This window comes from Austrofundulus limnaeus, unplaced genomic scaffold (genome assembly GCF_001266775.1).
Source record: "Austrofundulus limnaeus strain Quisiro unplaced genomic scaffold, Austrofundulus_limnaeus-1.0 Scaffold33, whole genome shotgun sequence".
Lineage (NCBI taxonomy): Eukaryota > Metazoa > Chordata > Actinopteri > Cyprinodontiformes > Rivulidae > Austrofundulus > Austrofundulus limnaeus.
Window position 1 is genome coordinate 586,164 of NW_013952435.1, and position 15,211 is coordinate 601,374.

Sequence of the window (15,211 nt, forward strand, 5' to 3'; positions counted from 1 at the left end):
TGCATTTGTTGTTTTTGGCTGAGCTCAGTGCTGCCTCCCGGTGTCGGGCCAGAGAAGGACGGCCCGCTGTGGCCCATCATAGTTTACACCTCAGAGGGGTGGAGATGCTTTGGGGTGACTCATGTTTGGTTTTCTGGTTGTAACACTTTATAACGACACCTTATTTAGTCTAACTTAATCATTAATGAATGTTTCGTTAACCTTGAAAACATCGTTGAGTCAGACTTAATAAGCTATAAATTAAACACATTTATTATAGATTTACCCATAAATACCCATTGTTTATTCATGCTTAGTAACTCATGAATTAACTACTCTATATACTGTGTATAAGTATGTAAATGTTCGTGTAAATGTACTTTCACAACATGTGTTAGATGCTTGTAGTATTTATACAAAGCCTGCAGTGCATCAGTAATTAAGGCAGCTGTTAAAGTTTAAGTTGTTTGTTTAAAGTTGTTTTTTTAAGACACAGATATAAGATTTTTTCTTTTTTCTGCACTCTCTTCATTCAATTATTTTACCTTTTTTAATTAATCTTTTATTGTTTTTATGGATGAMCGAAAAGAAAAAGTCATTTTGTGAACTTTTCTAAGTATTTGTTACATCCTCTAACTATTAACACGTTTAACACCTGGTGTGAAAGTACATTTATATGAGCATTTACTTACATATATATAGAATAGTTAATTCATTATTAAACACGAATAAACAAGTATGTTGGTTTTGGAATTACCCTTTATGGGTAAATTAATAATAAATGTGTTAATTTTTAGCTTATCATCATGTTAAGTAACAATTTATTAATGATTAAATAAGATTAAATGAGGTGTAGTTACTGTATTATAAAGTGTTACCATTTTCAGAATGTAGTACCTGGATCATCCTGAGATGAGTGGTTCACTTCATTTGTCTTCCTGATCAGGATAACTTGTTGATATTGGCTCTATATCCAGTTTTTAGGTTATTCTAAAGAGGAAACTTTAGCTTCTTCTTGGCAAATGTTACAGCTGTTGGTTAAACAAATTATTAAAACTTTTTATTGGTCTTTCCTGTGGAGGTCCTCTCTCTCTTCTTGTCCACATATTTATATATCTGATTTTCTGGGGGTGAAACTGACTTGTTTTATTAGAAAAAGTGATGATATCAGTTCATGTTACTTTGCTATAAGTGACGTTACTGGTGGGTTTTGTTTTGCGTTAGTATTTTATCACAAAGGGATTTGTACTGTTTGTTTTATATGTGTATTGTTAGAATTGTGTTTTTGCTCAAAATCATGTTTTTTGTAGCTACTACTCAAAAAAGTGCTTTCTTTATGAATACATTTTCTGATATTAATGGCCTGTAAATAAGGTATTTATTTATTGTTTTTAGACAAAGTTCAATTGTTTCAAATGTTTTAATTAATGTACGGCAGCTCCACTTGGGTCTGATGCGAAGCGTCACATTCTTATCTAACCTTTAGTCTTTTTTTGTTTCTGTGCGTGAAGGTCATCTCCCCAGACTGCCACGAGGACGTGACCGCCAAGAAGGACAACGTCTTTGTGCGCTCGTTCAAGGATGGAAAGTTGTACGTTTTTATTACCAACTTTTTTCTGCCACTCTACTGATTTGTTGCTTTTGTCGTTATGACTCAGTGTTGCTGATATTTTAGTGTTTGTAACCACAAAATAAAGAATTTTACTTCATGCTACGATGAACCAAAGTCTCTTTTGAAAAGAGATTAAAACATAATTTTTACTGAGGTTTGTTTTAAGGAGCTGTTTGTTTGTTTGTAACCTGTAAGATGAGATAGTGGAGTTTCTCTCAGCTCAGATCCAGGTTTTTATCTGTAGTAAAGAAATAAGTTCTCTCTGCTGGAGGTTAACAGTCTGTGTGTGGGAGGAAACTGAACGGTGTTTGTCCCTTCCTTTCAAGACGTTATCTGTGTTGAGTGGCAGAACAGCCTTGATTCATTCATTAGAGCTCCTGTAGAAATCATCAGCTAAAGATTCACCTGCTACCAACAGCTGAGGAGAGATCAGGAGTCAGAAGTTCAAGTCTTCTACTTGTTGCAGTGATTTTCCTGCAGATTAAATACTTTATATCAACTTTCCTCAGCGCTCTGTGGTAACTTGATTTTACTTTATTGGATCGGCTCTGTGTATTCAGGGTGGGTGTCTTTGTGTGAAGTAGGAAAAATCTATATTACTGCTAATGAGACTTTCAGTTTTGTTGCCCCGCAGTCCTTTTGCTTTAAAATCCTGGAATAACGAGGATGAAAGTCGTCCTTCTACGAGTTCTGAGGACGATTTAAGGACGTTTCAGACAAAAGTACAAATTAGTTTAAAAATTAAAGATCATATTTTGTCAAGACTTCATCCTCAGCTTGATAAAGCTGCAGCACTTTATTATTTCATTTACTAGAATTTATTTTTATTTCTAGTTTTTTTTATTTTGTTGCATCTTTAGATGTTTAAAAAAGTGAAGTTAAAGTATGCTTTTAATTTTAGCTAAGCAAAACACATTTACATACTCAAAAAATGAATACCAGCTAAAAGCAACTAAAAGTAGCTAAGGGCCAGCTACAAGTAGCTAAGTTCCAGCTACCAGTAGCTAAGCGCTAGCTACAAGTAGCAAAGGACCAGCTACAAGTAGCAAAGGACCAGCTACAAGTAGCAAAGGGCGAGTTAAAAGTAGCCAAGGGCCAGCTACAAGTAACAAAAGGCCAGCTACAAGTAACAAAGGGCCAGCTACAAGTAACAAAGGGCCAGCTACAAGTAACAAAAGGCCAGCTACAAGTAACAAAAGGCCAGCTACAAGTAGCTAAGGGCCAGCTACAAGTAGCTAAGGGCCAGCTACAAGTAACAAAAGGCCAGCTACAAGTAGCTAAGGGCCAGCTACAAGTAACAAAGGGCCAGCTACAAGTAGCTAAGGTTACATCTTACTGTAACACATAACGTTATTATTTCTCAGCAAAAAACAGTCTGTCTAAATAATGAAAGGCAGCATGTCGGTCTGTTTTTTTTAGTTAGTTTTCACTGCTTTAAAACTTCCCTCCATGACGGTCGACCCGTCGGATCGGCTCAGCTGTTTGTAGACACCAGAGTGAAAAGTCTGTTCTGAACAGCAGCCAAGCCTCTCACTGCTTCCTGCTTCCAGGCTCTGCTGATCCATCGAGCTGCCAAATCGCCAGCATTTCACCCAGATGCTGTAAAGATGTAAAGCATGGAGGCTCAGGATGCTGTCATTGCTGCTTCAGCTTAGGGATGAGGGAAAACCTCCTGCTGTTCTGACAGAAACAGAAATCTGTTTTACGTTTGGCTTTACTTTACTTATCTCTTGGGTTTTTTTGTGCACATTTCTTTGTATGGAAGCTTCTGAAGGTTCTAAAGCTTTCACTGTTGGGATCATTTTCTTCTTCCGTATTTGGCATGTTTGTTGTTTTACAATTTTTGTGCTATTTTAACAATTTATACATTAAAACATTCAGCTCCTTATGACTTTTGGTATTTCAGCAATTTATACTTTTTAAGAAATTTAGCTTTTTCTGACTTTTTTTTTTCCATTTAAAATGAAACGAGTCATCTTCAAACAACCTTTAAAATATTCTTAAATATTTACTTAACTTTTTACCTTTTGTTCTTGTTCTGTTTTATTTTATCTTCTTTGTGCTAATTTCAGCTTCCATCAGCTTCTATTTTGTTGATTTTAACTTTGTTTGCTTTTTTAGCTTTCATCCTGACCTTTTCTGCTATCGTAATTAAAAAAATGTTTAATGCTTCTTTCAGCTAGTTTAAGCTTTGATGTTTCTTTTGGCTGCTTTCCAAATATTTCAGCTGTTTTCTGTGTTTGTGGCTACTTTTTAGTTAATTTCAGCTAATTAAATTTGTTTTTTTCCCCAGCTCAATTCACMTTTTGTTCTTCCTTGTATGGAAGCTAACATGCTTTTTCTGCTTCATTGTTAGAATTTCAGCTACTTTTTAAAGCTATTTTAGGCTAGTTTTAGCTTTATAAGCTATTTCAAAACAATTACTTCTTTTCTTTTTTTCCTTTATTGCTTATGTGAAACTTCACTAATTTCCCCTCTGTAACTTTTAATTTTTTTCATATACTTTTAACTTCTTTTTGCTAATTTTATCTCCTTTTTTTGTTTCTTTCAGATGTGTTTACTCTTTTTTGCTATCTTCCTACTGTTCATTTTTTTTGCTCAAATTTTACTCACATTTACAGCTTTTCAGCTTCTTTAGTAAAACTTTCAGCATTCACTTTGAATTTTCACAGGAAGTCCCATTAATGGAGTCGGTCTTGTTTTTCAGCTACACAGTGCTGCGGAAGGACGTCCGCGAGATGAGCAGCGACTGTCCTCCGAAAGCCGAGGCGGGGCTCAAACCAGGTGAGACCGATTGTGAGCTCCTGTTGTCATCCAGTCTATTTTTATCTAAAGTCATCACCAGGCTTTTTGTGCACCCCACCCCTCTGTTTTTTTTTTGTATTTTCCTGCTGCAGAGCTCTTATAATTACAGATAGGAGTACAACTTTGCATCGTCTCAGCCTTGCTGTTTGCAGGTGTTTGACGCACAACTGTGATATTTTGGGCTTTACAGAAAGCGTGAAGCGAGCATCTGCCAAGGCGGTGGGATGCTAGTTAAACCCACCTGTGGCTAAATGCTCCTTTGAGCCTTTTTAACAGTCGACTAGCTTTTATATTTGTTTGTCAGATTGCAGTTCTGTCATTTCAAAYAGATTTTCAGAAGCTAAAACGGGGTTTATTGAAGTTCCGGTGCTGTTTTTAAACTTGGCTTTGTTTTGTCGTGCAGTTTTAATTCCAGTTAACGAGCAGAGGGGCAGCGGGGTGCGATTAGCCCCGCCCCCTCGCCCGGTGCGATCACAGAGTTTTGTGTGTGTCTTGTCAGCGCTCGATGCAGCCCTGGAGTTTCAGCAGAAGCAGCTCGTCCCCGGCTCCTGGAAAACTGAAGTGAAAGAGGAAAGCTCCAGCAGCGAGGAGGAGGACGAGGACGAGGAAGAGGAGCAGGAAGAGGACGCCAGCGGTGAAGAGGAGGAGGTGGAGCCCACATCTCTCAGCATGGAGTCTTTGAGTGGAAACGCTCCTCGGCTGATCTGCTGTTGTTCTGTCCACAGGAGGAGGTGGAGCCGTTCCCGGAGGAGAGGGAGAACTTCCTGCAGCAGCTCTACAAGTTCATGGAGGACCGAGGTCTGTGCAGGACAGAGACTCAAACCTGATGCTTTTATCTCTCATCTCATTTCAAGTATCTGTTCCTCCTCTGCAGGAACTCCCATCAACAAGCGTCCGGTTCTGGGCTATAGGAACCTGAACCTGTTCAAGCTCTACAGGCTGGTTCACAAACTGGGAGGTTTTGACAACGTGGGTCTGACTTCAGCTGTGATTCTTCCCTGAGTACACGAGTTTTATTTGAGACGAACTGAATCTGTTGTTTGTTTTGAGCAGATTGAAAGCGGCTCCGTTTGGAAGCAGGTCTACCAGGACCTGGGCATCCCTATTCTCAACTCAGCTGCTGGCTACAACGTCAAATGTGCTTACCGCAAGTATGAGCACACATTTTATTTTACAGCTTTTCTTTCCACTCTTGTGTGTGGCCTGTTGTGATTTTCAGCTGGCTCTTTGCTACTTTTAGCAGGACGTTTGCTACTTTTAGCTGCCTTTTGCTACTTTTAGCTGGATCTTTGCTACTTTTAGCTGGCTCTTTGCCACTTTTAGCTGGCTCTTTGCCACTTTTAGCTGGCTCTTTGCTATGTTTAGCTGGTCTTTTCCTACTTTTAGCTGCATTTTGCCACTTTTAGCTAGTCATTTGCTACTTTTAGCTGGCTCTTTGCTACTTTTAGCTGGTCCTTTGCTACTTTTAATTGGCTCTTTGCTACTTTTAGCTAGTCCTTTGCTACTTTTAGCTGTCTTTTCCTACTTTTAGCTGCCTTTTGCCACTTTTAACTGGCTCATTGCTACTTTTAGCTAGTCATTTGCTACTTTTAGCTGGTCCTTTGCTACATGTAGCTGCGTTTTGCTAATTTAAGCTGGTCTTTTGCAACTTTTAGCTGTCTTTTGCCATTTTCAACTAGTCCTTTGCTACTTTTAACTGGCCCTTTGCCCTTTGTAGCTTCTTAAGTAAACTTCAGCAGTCATCAGACTCTGTGTTAAGTTGAAAAATGTTTTCTCTTGCAGGTATTTATATGGCTTTGAGGATTACTGTACCTCCACTGCCATCACTTTCAAGATGGACCTGCCTTTGAAGCAAAGTCCAAAGAGAGAGGTGAAGTCCGAGGAGGAGGGAGGAGCAGGAGCAGCTCCTCCTGCGTGCAGCTCAGAGGAGCAGAAGACCCAGCTGGATGGAGAACTTTGCAATGCACCGTCCACCATCTGCAAGGTGCTTCTTCCTAAATGCTCTTTGCTCTAAATGTTTCTGCCCCACCCTAAAGTGGCTCCTCCCACTTCTGCAGGAAGAAAAACCTGACGTGCCTCAAAACAAAACGGAGTCCGAGTCGTCGAAATCTGAACGGAAAGACGGCGAGGAGGACGACGTGGAAGACGGCGGTCTCTCGAAGGGAAATGCGGAAGAGGGGTCGTCGACGTCTCTCCTCGGACCGAACGATGTCAAACAGGAGGAGGACGAGGAGCAGGAGAGCAAGGACAACTCCGGGTAGGTGGATCCTCGTCCTGGTGCACAAAGCTCATGCAGGACATCCGGCGGTGAAGCTGTGTTTAGATGTTAATAAGACCTGAAGCGAATCTAATGACACTAATACCCACAACCCACCTCTACCTGCTAACCAGAGAGTGGAGCGCTCTCCCCTCTCCTCTTCGACTTCTCGCTGCCCTCTGCTCTCTAATTATTTTCTTGGCTCTGGTCGGCATCAGCTGGCGGCGGCGCCTCAGAGCAGCTAAGCCTGACCGCTACCTTTCACCTGGCCTGTCACGCCGCGCTCTCCGGCTCTCTGTTTCAGATTGTTAAACCGTGGCGAGCCGCCCTCTCTCTCTCTCTCTCTCTTCTGTTCAGCTTTTAATAAATGTTCCATGTGTTTGAATGTTGTCACCGAGGCATTATTAACCCTTCAGCTGTAAAACAGAGCTTCAGATGCTAATATCTGTAGAGGACAGTTGTTTGGACAGACCCAAATTTGGGAAAAAAATGTGTAAATTGTAAATAAAATGTGAATTAAATAATTTGTTAAACTTAAAGTAAAAAAATATTCTCAATGGAGCATAGTAAACTTATCAAGTTTATTTACTTTTTACACAAACACCCCAGTATTTTCCCTTGTGTCCTGATCAGAACCTTCAGTTTGGATCTGTGCTTGTTTGACCTCTAGAGTCAGGATTGTGGATTTGGGTTAAATAAAAGGACTGAGGAGAAAGTCCAGCTCAGTGGGGGGTCGCTTCGACTCATTAAGGGTTTTTAGACGAGCTCTTTTTCTGTAGTTCCAGTTGGAGACCAAACTGTGTGGTTTTGTTTTGCTGTTTTGAGACGACAGATTGTGTGTCAGCGTGTCGGTTTGTGGGTCGGCTCTGATGTTTCCTGATAAGCACCGCACCTCTTTGATGTTTACAGCTTTGTAATCTGGATGTGACTTTGTAGATGTTTGTTTATTTATTTGTAGTTTATTAAGTAGTCTCATGGCAGAGTTGGTGTTTTCTTCAGCTGTAACTTTAATAGATAGAAGTTATTTTTAAGAGTGAGTTACAAAGTGTAAGTCTTTGATGGTGTAAACAGAGAGTACAGGGCAGAGGTTCCTCTGACCCACTTTCCTGTGTGTTTTAGCTGCTCCCCTGCTTCAGCACACCTGATTCATATTTAAACCATCTGTTCAGAATGACATCGACTTTATCAGCCTGTCAATCCTTTATTTTAAACAGGTGTTTTAGGCTTTTAGGTCGGATTTTTGTAAGAAGGTGTCAACACCTTAAGGCCCCCCTCGTGCTTACGAAGCTTACAGAAGTTTGTGAAATTTACGTAAAAAAAGTTACGAACTGACCGAGACCAGAGATTGTGACAACAYACAACTACTGAAGCTGTGACATCACTTCCCACCTCCTCGATCTGACACAATTTATTCTTTGTCTTAATAATTGAGGTCACCCCCAACTAGYGTTGTAGTCAAGACCACCTAACCAGAGACCGTCAAGACCAAGACCAGAAAAAAAAAACTAGTGTCCTAGCTTAATATATAGAGCTAATATTGACAAAATCTTTGTGTGAGGGCAGAAGAAAGAATTTTGCTACAGAGGCAGATTGTTAACTTAAGTGATGGTAAAAGTTTGACGTTGTCCTCACAGTCTCTGAAAGTGAAGCACTGCAGAATTTWCAAGGTGCTGTAGGCTTTCTCCTGGTTGTTGTTGTTTTACGATATTCTTTATGTAGCCAAATTGTTTTACTTAAAACTTTGCAGACATCTTCTATCACTGCCAGAGATCCACGGTTCACTTTCCTGGTGCTGCGTGCGAGTGATGGTGGGTGGGGATGGGTGACATCCAGTAACAAAAATACATAAATAGCAACGAGTCAGGTTTGAATTTGAATCAGTAATCAGTAACTATATTTTAAATCTAATGAAAGCAAAGATGTTAACTATTAAATTGGACAATAATCTGGGCAATAATCTGACAATAGTCTGCATTGTGATACTTCACGTTACAGTTWTTGGTCTGTTGAGATTGTTTTGCACTGAAAACAGGCAATTTCTGATTCCTAATGTCAGATTCTGATAGTCTACTGTCTCTAAAACAGAACATATTGTTTCCTATTCTTGCACAATTCTTCATATTTATTTTTTATTATTAGTAGTCGTATCATTGCTAGTCAGTGTTCATTTTTGTTTTGTGTACCATCTATAGTTTGTAAAGTAACTAGTGAGTAACTCTGTACTGATGCTGCTGTGACACCTGAATTTCCCCTCGGTGGGACAATAAAGGCTATTTCTGTTCTAGTTAGTGATATTTCCACAGTTGTGGTCTTTACTGGTCTTGAAATAGAATTCAGAGTCTTCAATGTCCGAGACTGAGGCAAGACCAACAAAATGTGGTCTTGAGAACTACAACACTACCCCCAACCGCTTATAAGATTTACACGAGTTTACAAAATTTTTGTGAAGTTATGGATGGACCGGGATTCTGAAAACACAGCTGGAGCTGTGACATCACTTCACACCTCCTCTGTTCTTTGTGTCTTCCTCTGGCTTCMTAAAATAATTGTGGTCACCCGCACACTTACGAGATCTACATAAGTTCATGAAATTTACGTAAAGTTAGGGACTGAATGGAACGAGAGATTTTGAAAATAACAAACAGCTGAAGCTGTAACATCACTTCCAACCTCCTCTATCAGGTGCAACTTATTCTTTGTGTCTTCCTCTGGCTTCATAAAATAATTGAAGTCACCACCGACCGCTTCCAAAATTTACGCAAGTTTACAAAATATACATAGTGTAAAAAAAAAAAACTTTGACGAACCCAAAAATCGTCACAGTGTCCTGAAGGCGTCCTGCGGCATCGCCGGCTGAAAGATGGCGTGGGAAAACCGGGCGCCCCTCTAGCTAAACGCATGGTGTTGAAGCGGGACATCTAAAACCTGCAGGGTCACGGGGTCCAAGCTTGAAGACCACTGCTTTGAGGTTCTAAGAAGAACCTGGTGGTTTTTGTTGGTGTTACTTTAAGCATCCTCTAACCTTTCATTTCGAGGCTCTGAGCTGTTTGGGATTTCTGCTCTGATCAAACCTGCTTTAAGCCGCTGCTACCTGCAAAGATGTCGCTGTGCTAACCCCACCCCCTTTGGGTCTCTGCGGCCTCGCCCCCACCCCACCCGCCGCACTGCCAGAACACGCACCCTCTCCCCCCTTCTGACATCTYCTTCCCTCCTGCTCCTTCTTGTGGCTGCTTTGTTTCTCACAGCGTGTGAATGAATGAGAACCTCGAGCATCACGTGTGGATTTAGGCTGAGATAAACTTAGTTATTTCTCATAGTTACTACCATCAAAAGTATTTTGTATTTGCTTAAATACTACATGTACTGTTTAACTGCTTGGTTTACTGTAAACAGTTGTTTATCCTGTAGTTTGATTGGGTTAATGGGAGCTAATGTTTCTGTACAGGTAAAGGTGTTGTAATGGGACAGGGCAGGTGAGGGCGGAGCCTGTTAATTAGCAGTAGACAGCGGGACGGGGGGCTTTTGTGGTGTGCAGTTGTGTGTTTTTGTGTRTGTGGGTGTGTGATGGGGGGGAGTGGGTGTCAGCCTAGGGCCAGGAAGTGCTGAACTGTTTTTCTTGCAGGGATGACAGCAGTCAGGAGGGGGAGGAAGGGGAGGAGTTTGAGTGTTACCCCCCGGGGATGAAGGTGCAGGTGAGGTATGGGCGAGGCCGCAATCTGAAGACGTACGAGGCCACTGTGAAAGAGGCAGACGTGGAGGGGGGAGAGGTGCTCTACCTGGTGCACTACTGTGGCTGGAACATCAGGTAAGACAGGACGTGGGGAGAAACCACCCTCTATTCATCCTGACAACAGGAACCAGGTGTAAACAGACACAAAGACTGTCGTTCTTCAGGTAAACAAACAAACCCACAGAGCTCACTGAAATAACTGCAGACTCACACAAACACAACAGAAGAGCCCCTAAAGACAGGTAGACCAGAACAGCTGAAGACAGGTGGACCAGAACAGCTGAAGACAGGTGGACCAGAACAGCTGAAGACAGGTGGACCAGAACAGCTGAAGACAGGTGGACCAGAACAGTTGAGGACAGGTGGACCAGAACAGTTGAGGACAGGTGGACCAGAACAGTTGAGGACAGGTGAAGGTTTCATCCTTTTTGTTAAAACCTGTTTAATTAATTAAAATCAATCAAAAATTCAAAAGCATCGACTGATTTTCTGTTATTTTAATAAATAATTTACATAAATTATTTAGATAAATTATTTCAGTGAGGTTTTGTGTTTTTTATTCTTCAACACTTTTTGTTTTTTGTGTCTGTTTATACAGTTTAAACTATTCTTAACTTATTAAACTCACAGGGTCACCATCTGAAGGGTGTCCCTGCAGCATCCCCTCTAAATTCAGTCCAGTCCTGTAGTCAGTCCTCTGATCATGGAGAAGACTGGGCCATCTAGTGGCAGAACCAGCTTCCTGACTCAATTGGACCTAATCCCCTGTCTGTCTGTCCCCCAGATGTCTGTCTTTAACTAAACCTGCAGACAGGCTGAGCTTTTCAACCAATCCAATCTGAAAGCAGTGATTTCACTGATTGATGTGATCTGTGTGAACCTCTTTGGGTCTTTGAATGGCCAAACCAAGTGCTGCTACACTCACCTCTACCTGTCAACCCTCTCCCCCCTCCCCAGTGGGTCAGGGTTAATGCGGTGTTAAGAGGAGTGTTAGGGTACCATGACACAGAGGTCAACTGGTGCACTCAGCATTTCATTGTCTTCAGTGTTGTGGTGTGGTCCTCTAGAACTTATTAAAGACGGCGGGTCGTCCTCTGCATCGTTTCTGTTGTGTGTGATGTTTCATTTCCTCTCATACGAACCCACGTAGCCCYTTGGTGCTGTGGAATATACTCTGTGTGGTGGCTGGTGTGTATATTCTTTCTTCATCGTTAAGGTTTGTCTTTTATCCCCCCCACACACACACACACACACACTAATATAATCCGACCCCCACCCCCACGCACACACACAAACACCATTTCACCAAACACGACTTCTTCGTTTACCGGTCTCAGCTAGCGCAGGTGTCTGTGTGGGTGGTGGTGTCAGAATATCTTCTTGGCTTCTTTCAGTGACCCAAACGTTGAAGACTTGTGCCCGTCTCTTGWCATTTTTTTGTTTTATTTTTGTTTTGTTTTGTTTTTTGTTTTTTAGATACGACGAGTGGATCAAGGCGGACAAGATCGTGCGCCCCGCCAATAAGAACGTACCGAAGATAAAGCACCGCAAAAAAATAAAGGTACCATTTTTTTGTTTGTTTGTTTGTATGTATGTATGTATGTTTGTACGTTTGCTTGTTTGTTTGTATGTTTGTTTGTTTGTATGTATGTATGTTTGTATGTATGTATGTTTGTTTGTATGTTTGTATGAATGAATGTTTGTATGTTTGTTTGTATGTTTGCTTGTTTTTATGTATGTATGTTTGTTTGTTTGTATGTTTGCTTGTTTTTATGTATGTTTGTTTGTTTGTATGTGTGTATGTTTGTTTGTTTGTTTGTATGTATGTATGTTTGTTTGTTTGTTTGTATGTTTGCTTATTTTTATGTATGTTTGTTTGTTTGTTTGTTTGTTTGTATGTTTGTATGTATGAATGTTTGTTTGTATGTTTGTATGTTTGTTTGTATGTATGTTTGTATGTATGTTTGTATGTATGAATGTTTGTTTGTATGTTTGTATGTATGTTTGTATGTATGTATGTATGTTTGTTTGTTTGTATGTATGTTTGTATGTATGTATGTTTGTTTGTTTGTATGTTTGTTTGTTTGTATGTATGTTTGTTTGTATGTTTGTTTGTATGTATGTATGTTTGTTTGTATGTATGAATGTTTGTTTGTATGTATGTGTTTGTTTGTATGTATGAATGTTTGTTTGTATGTTTGCTTGTTTTGATGTATGTATGTTTTGTTTGTTTGTATGTTTATTTGCTTGTTTTTAATGTATGTACAGTATGTATGTATGTATGTTTGTTTGTATGTATGTATGTTTGTTTGTATGTATGTTTGTTTGCATGTATGTTTGTATGTATGTTTGTTTTTAATGTTTGTTTTTATGAATGTTTGTTTTTATGTGTTTGTTTGTATGTTTGTTTTTATGTATGTTTGCTTTTTTTTTAATGTATGTTTGTTTGTATGCTTGTTTGTTTGTTTGTATGTATGAATGTTTGTTTTCGGGAGCCTGCTTTTGTCAAACGGCCGCTGTGTTCGATTCTGGCAGAACAAAGTGGAGCGGGACCGGTTGGAGAGGCTCGGCGACGGGGAGGTCCTCGGACCCTCGTCCAACGCCAACCGTGTCCCGCGCTCCAAATGCGGCCTGAGTCAGGACGTGTTCTCCAAGACAGACGAGGACGAGGACAAGGGGCAGTCTCCGGTCAAGTCCATAGAAATTACCTCCATCCTCAAYGGCCTGCAGGGTAGATAAACTAATTTTGTTGTTGTTTTCTTTGCTATTTAGTTATTTGCTGTTCGACATTTTCACTTTACACTGTATTTAATATCTTAAATTTTTATTTTTTTATTCACTCTTTGTGCATCTACTGCAAACTGTGAATTTAGTATTCTGTATTGTCTTAATTTTTATTTTTATTCCTTATAGCAGGGGTGTCATACTCATTTTCACCGAGGGCCACATGAGCGTTATGGTGGCCCTCGAAGGGCATTTGTAATAAACTTTGACTAAACAGTGTTTTTTACATATGACTGACTAAATCTGAAAAAAATACAGAAATATTATTAAAAGTAAAACTAATAAAGTTGTACTCACTGATTAGTTTCTAGTGAGTCGCTAGTATGCATTATGGCAGATTTAGTTTTAGGTGGATGCTGACTTTCAATTCAATTTGATTCAGTTCAATTCGATTCACTTTATTTATATAGCGCCAAGTCACAACATACGTCATCTCAGGGCACTGTACATGGAAAAAATAATAATAAAAAGTTTAAAGCAGCTTATTTTCAGACAGTTCAGTTACTTAAAACCAACAGCTCAGGTGCAGGACAATTATTATCTTTCACCTTTTTAATTTATTTTGTTGCATTTAATCATAAATTTAAAGTTTACCATTGATAAAAGAAACAATTTTTGTGTTAAGTTAAAAAAAATATATATATATATATATTTTGAGGCGGGTTCCCCCCTGGCGGTCCTTGAGTTTGACACGTGCTTTATAGCGCGTGTCAAATTTTATTTTGAAATTTTATTATGAAATTTTAATTTTATTAAATAAAATTTTTCAAATTTTATTTCTTCTCATCCTAAGAGTTTCATTGCATTGTTGACTCTTGTTAAGCTGCATGTGACAATGAATCCTAAACTCAAAACGCTGATCTGTGTCTGAACTTTGTGCTTTGAGCTGACGGACGCTCTGTCTCCTCAGCCTCTGAGATGTCCACGGACGAAAGCGAGCACGAGGACGAGGAAGGGGACGACGTCAAAGAACCGAGCGTCAGGAAAGGCGAAACCGAGCCGCCCCAGATAGAGCGCTGGGAGAGCGGCGCTCCCTCCGAAGGGTCCAAACCGGTTTCGGGGCGGAGCCAGGAAGCGGCGATGGCGGAAAGCGCCGAAGCTTCGAAGCGAAGGGTGCCGCCGGACGCAGAGGGAGAGGCGAGCACCAGGAAGAGGAAATCAGACGGTGCTGCTGAGAGGATCCCTAAAAGACAATCCAAAGCTAAGACCCGGAACACCCGGAGCGCGGACTGGTTACCCGGCGGCTTGCCCCGGAAGCTGGAGGAGCGGGGAGCCGGTCCTGGAGGGGAGAGGGGGGCGTCGTCCAGCAGCAGCTCGGATGATGAAAGCTCGGCGCTGACAGAGAACCTGACTGGAGAAACCGAGCGAAGCCGCCCCAAAACCAAAGGTTCATCCTCAAAGAAGTACAACGGGCTGAAGGAGAAACCCGGGAGGCAAGGTGGCTTCTGGGAGATTCCTGAAAAACGGGCCAAAGTGTCCGGGAACGCAGAGGACCGGGCTTTGGTTCGCCCCAAAGGACAGAAGGATGTGTGGTCCAGCATCCAGGCCCAGTGGCCCAAGAAGACTCTCAAAGACTTGTTTTCGGACTCGGACACAGAGGCTACCAATTCGCCTCCCCCACCGGTGCCGTCCCGTCTGGATGAGCCCGGTGAGGAGGAGGAGGCTGGACCCGACGAYGAAGCCTCCGAGGAGCAGATGGAGAAGCTTCAGGAGTTTCCGAGCAGCAGAAGTAACTCGGTGCTCAACACGCCGCCGACCACGCCCGAGTCTCCCTCGGGTGGGGGGAGCACCGCGGAGGACCTGAGCCAGGCGCAGCCCTCCTCCCCGCCGCCGTCGCCGCCCCCCGCCCCGCCCTCGGAGCCGGCTCCTGAGGCCGAGCCCCGGGGTTCCGCGCAGGAGGAGGCGGCGGGCGGGCGCAGCGAGACGGACAGCAGCACTGTGGAGGTGGAGAGCCTCGGCGGCGAGCTGCAGGAGCTGCCGCAGGACGACAGGGTGGCTTCCCCCTCCAAGGTGTTCCACGTCAGCCTCTCCTGCAGCAGCAGCA

General features: G+C 41.7%; 1 protein-coding gene across 2 annotated transcripts in view; it reads left to right on the forward strand.

Annotated features, from left to right (window-relative positions):
- Positions 1–15,211, forward strand: part of arid4b (AT-rich interaction domain 4B) — a gene marked incomplete in the record, with an annotated part of 39,475 nt that overhangs the window by 21,362 nt on the left and 2,902 nt on the right. Inside the window, 12 exon segments of one of the 2 annotated variants that reach the window (XM_014005925.1) lie at positions 1,491–1,570; positions 4,299–4,375; positions 4,896–5,044; positions 5,122–5,194; positions 5,271–5,365; positions 5,450–5,547; positions 6,179–6,380; positions 6,454–6,653; positions 10,276–10,458; positions 11,860–11,944; positions 12,919–13,114; positions 14,078–15,211. In XM_014005925.1, the coding sequence (XP_013861379.1) occupies positions 1,491–1,570; positions 4,299–4,375; positions 4,896–5,044; positions 5,122–5,194; positions 5,271–5,365; positions 5,450–5,547; positions 6,179–6,380; positions 6,454–6,653; positions 10,276–10,458; positions 11,860–11,944; positions 12,919–13,114; positions 14,078–15,211 (2,572 nt within the window). 2 annotated transcript variants of the gene reach the window in all.